The sequence below is a fragment of the Hipposideros armiger genome, unplaced genomic scaffold (genome assembly GCF_001890085.2).
Source record: "Hipposideros armiger isolate ML-2016 unplaced genomic scaffold, ASM189008v1 scaffold_51, whole genome shotgun sequence".
In the NCBI taxonomy this organism is placed as follows: Eukaryota; Metazoa; Chordata; class Mammalia; order Chiroptera; family Hipposideridae; genus Hipposideros; species Hipposideros armiger.
In genome coordinates, this window is record NW_017731401.1 from 3979483 (window position 1) to 3983128 (window position 3646).

The 3646-nt window shown below is 40.2% G+C and overlaps 1 protein-coding gene across 1 annotated transcript in view; it reads right to left on the reverse strand.

Annotated features, from left to right (window-relative positions):
- IL22 (interleukin 22) overlaps nucleotides 1–3089 on the reverse strand; it is a 14792-nt gene extending 11703 nt beyond the window's left edge. Inside the window, exons 1-4 of the mRNA XM_019640522.1 lie at nucleotides 2854–3089; nucleotides 2370–2435; nucleotides 2101–2244; nucleotides 1095–1160 (exon numbers count right to left, since the gene is read on the reverse strand). Coding sequence (XP_019496067.1) covers nucleotides 1095–1160; nucleotides 2101–2244; nucleotides 2370–2435; nucleotides 2854–3039 — 462 coding nt within the window. The 5' untranslated portion in view covers nucleotides 3040–3089. The remainder of the gene's footprint in view (nucleotides 1–1094; nucleotides 1161–2100; nucleotides 2245–2369; nucleotides 2436–2853) is intronic.
- Nucleotides 3090–3646: the final 557 nt, after the last annotated feature.

Sequence of the window (3646 nt, forward strand, 5' to 3'; positions counted from 1 at the left end):
AGAAACAGTCATGTTCATTAAATCATACCCAGGAAGAAATGCTTTTTAAAAAAATCAAGATGGAAAAAAAGGAGGAATTGTGGTTATGCTTGTTACTGAAAATTTCATCAGCTAGAGCCTTCATGTTTCTGAGGTTTACTTGCACCTGTCTGCAAGAGCATCACTTTCGCTGCTACTAATCAGTCCTCTTGTTTTTGAATGAGTCACAATTGCTAGTCTGAGCCTTCTACTGTTGTTCTTTTCCCCAAATAGGCCACATGCCGGTATCATTCACTGTGGAAATATACGCTAGCTTACACCAGACAGGTGCTCAGTAGGGGGTTATTGAGATAGGGGGAAGGTTAGAAAGGAAAGAGGAGAGAGAGGGGAAGAAAAGACTTCCATTTTGACTTCCATTTCACTATAATAAATCCATTGTTAATATTTTCATTCTATTTCAAACTGTATAAAGGAAATGGGGAACTGTTCCATCTTGCTTTTTAGATTAAAATCAATAGCTTTTTGAGTATTATATTATGATAATTAAATATCAGTGTCAGTCATTCCAGAAATTCATCCTATATGCAAGTCCAGCTCTTTTGCTATGGTTATTCTGGGTTTATGTCTCCAACTTTTAAGTCATCAAGTGAATGGCCTCAAACATCACTTCAAATAAATTTGTTCCCAGGCCCCTTTCTGTTTTTGAACGAATGCATCTTCAGACTACATGAATCAGTAGGAACCTTACATTTCCCTAAGAAATACTAAAACTAATACACATTGCTGCTGGAAGAGCGCTGGCCTGGATACAGTGCAGGAAAGCTGCATTCTAGCCCTGGGACTGCCACTGGACATGTTCTGTCCCCAGAACATGGGGTGATGAGGTTAGGCGACCTGATTTCCCAGCCAGTGCTAGAATTCTATGATTTGCAAAATTTTGAAATTTCTTTATAAATACATAGACACATCTATCTACATATGCACCTAAATTGTCAATCCAATGGTAGGAGAATGAAGTACAGTGTCACAACTTTGAGGGGTAAAAGGAAGGAAAGACAAAGAAAACATTTTTCTCTCCTATTTAATGACTTAGCATTAATAGTTATTAATAGTACCTTTTTCACTGTGTCCTTCAAGTTTTGCACGTTTCTGTGGATATGCTGGTCATCATTTTCAATATGCTACAAATGAAAAACAGAGTAATTATTTCAACATTGTTGTACTGATGCTCTATGAACCTCAGCGTCCCTAACTGAGGTATGTTACAATTCACCTGCAATTGAAAGTTCTTAGCATTTTTGCTTATCTAGCACAATGACCTAGATTTCACCAGTGACCTAGATTTTCTGAGCTCTTGAATTCCCTTGGACACCAAAATCCAGTCATTTCCTTTACATGGGACCTCTCTTCACCTTTGGGAACTTCTACTGAGATCTAAGTTCGTAGAAAGAGTGGAGAGGTTTATGCAAATTATGTCAAGATTAAAGCCCTAAATGTACCTCACCAAAAATGCATGCTCAGAATAAGAAACATACAAAATGCCTTATATGAACAGCAGGCCCCCTCAACAAATATTAAGTCCCCTTTGCTCTGCCCACTTCACTCAAACCTTTTCTCATAGTTTTAAATGTTTAGAGGCATAGAGTTCACACACCTTTGATTTTATCACTTCCTACGACATCAAAAGGGCAGGAATCTTTGCCCACCCATAACAGAACACTAAAAGTTCCCATGTCCCTTTTCCTCTCTTCCCCATACCCTCCCTTTATCAATTTATACTTGGCAGATTCATTTCCAAATATAGGCATTCTTCCTTAAAGCTCCCAACACCTTTTTCATCTACATAACCTGAGTTGCTTTTTCCCAGGGACAAATGAGCCTTTTATGCGCTTGTCTTTCAGACCCCATCCATCATAATAAACTCAAAATGTGACTGAATTAAAAAATATATATATATTCTGTGATTACAAATGACTCCCATCATGGCGTTTTTGCTGAGGCACCTCTTACAGCCAGCGTGGGAGGGGGCAATGTGTGTTGGGAGAAAAGGGCTCTAAATGAAAGAAGGAAGGAAAGCAGGTAACTAGGAGTGGGTGGTTTTAGCCTGGGAGAAGAACTTACGCATTGGCTTAGCTTGTTGCTGAGCCTGGCCAGGAAGGGCACCACCTCCTGCATGTAGGGCTGGAATCTATCAGACTGGGGGAGCAGCACTTCTTCAAGGGTAAAGTTCAGCACCTGCTTCATCAGATAGCAGCGCTCTCTCATCTGCAAGCGAAAGTGAAGCAGCAGGGATTGTATTAGAGGGCAGTCAGAAGACCCAAACCATCATCACCATTATTCCAAATAACCACGGATGGCATACTGCCCTACTCATCACAACTACGGCTTACATTGACTCCGCGGAACAGTTTCTCCCCAATGAGACGGACATCTGTGTTGTTATCTGCCAAACTAGCCTGGAAGAGAAGAAAAGACTAAATGCTTGGACATTGGAAATAGGAATAAAAGCCTGTCAGTAGAGATGTATCTTAGCCCGTCTACTTACAAGAGCCTCATAAAGACTAAAGAAATAATTTAGATGTATGTCTGAGTTTAAAATAATGAACAGAGAGGTAAAGGGATAAACAGATAGTCAGATGGGCTACTAAATGGCTTCTTTTGGGGCTAACTTCAGTGTAGGTATTTTAAAGGCCAAAATGGTAGGTTTTCTGGCAAAGCCCAGTCTCCAAAGAAACCAAGAAAATGATCTTTGGTCTGCCAGTAGAGATACACGATGGGTTCTTAAAATCTTAAATATACTCTTAAGAAATTTTTAAGAACTATTCAGGTTCCAAGTAGATAAAATGCAAACGAGAGAGAGATTGAGATGCATACCTCCTTAGCCAGCATGAAGGTGAGATTGGTGATATAAGGCTGCTGGAAGTTGGACTTGTCAAGCTTGCAGTGAGACCTGATAGGCACAGCGGCCCCTTCCTGCACCGCCAGAGCAACAAGAAGAAGGCAGCTGGCAGCCAGAGTCCCCAGAAGGGAAAAGCTCACAGATTTCTGCAGTGTGGCCATTTCAGATGACTCTAACTCGAGCAATTGGTGAGCAGGGAAGGAGAACCTGGTATCAACAGAACAAGAACAAAAAGGGAAAATATTAAGTATCATGGAGTACCACACCAAACAAACCGATCATAGTAAGTTTGTTGAAACACTTACCTGTGTCGATGATTGTGCTTGTGTTGGGAAGGTAGAAACTGCTGCTTTTATAGCCCCCAGGACAACATTTTTTTTTTATTGTGAAAACTATGACATCAGCAATTATCTAATTTCCAGTACTGTCTTCTGAGAACTACCTAACCACCATAGGAGCCCACAAAACGCCACCTCCTGTCCTTCCCACCTCGATATGTAAGTGTTTCCCTACAACGTCACTATTAGGGCCCAGACGGTGCTTTTACCAATAAATCCCAGAAATTTTCTAAACCCTACATATTTTTCAAGAAAACAATTGCTTTGTCTTGGGATAGTCCAGATTTAGTATATTTTTTGATCTCCTATAGTAACTGAGTAAGCATTTTGGTCACGGACTCATTTTTCTCTGAGCTTCATAGATTCTTATCTCATTAGAAGTGACCAAAAATAAGGACCTGTGTCCTATATCCTTTGTTTTAAAATAAAT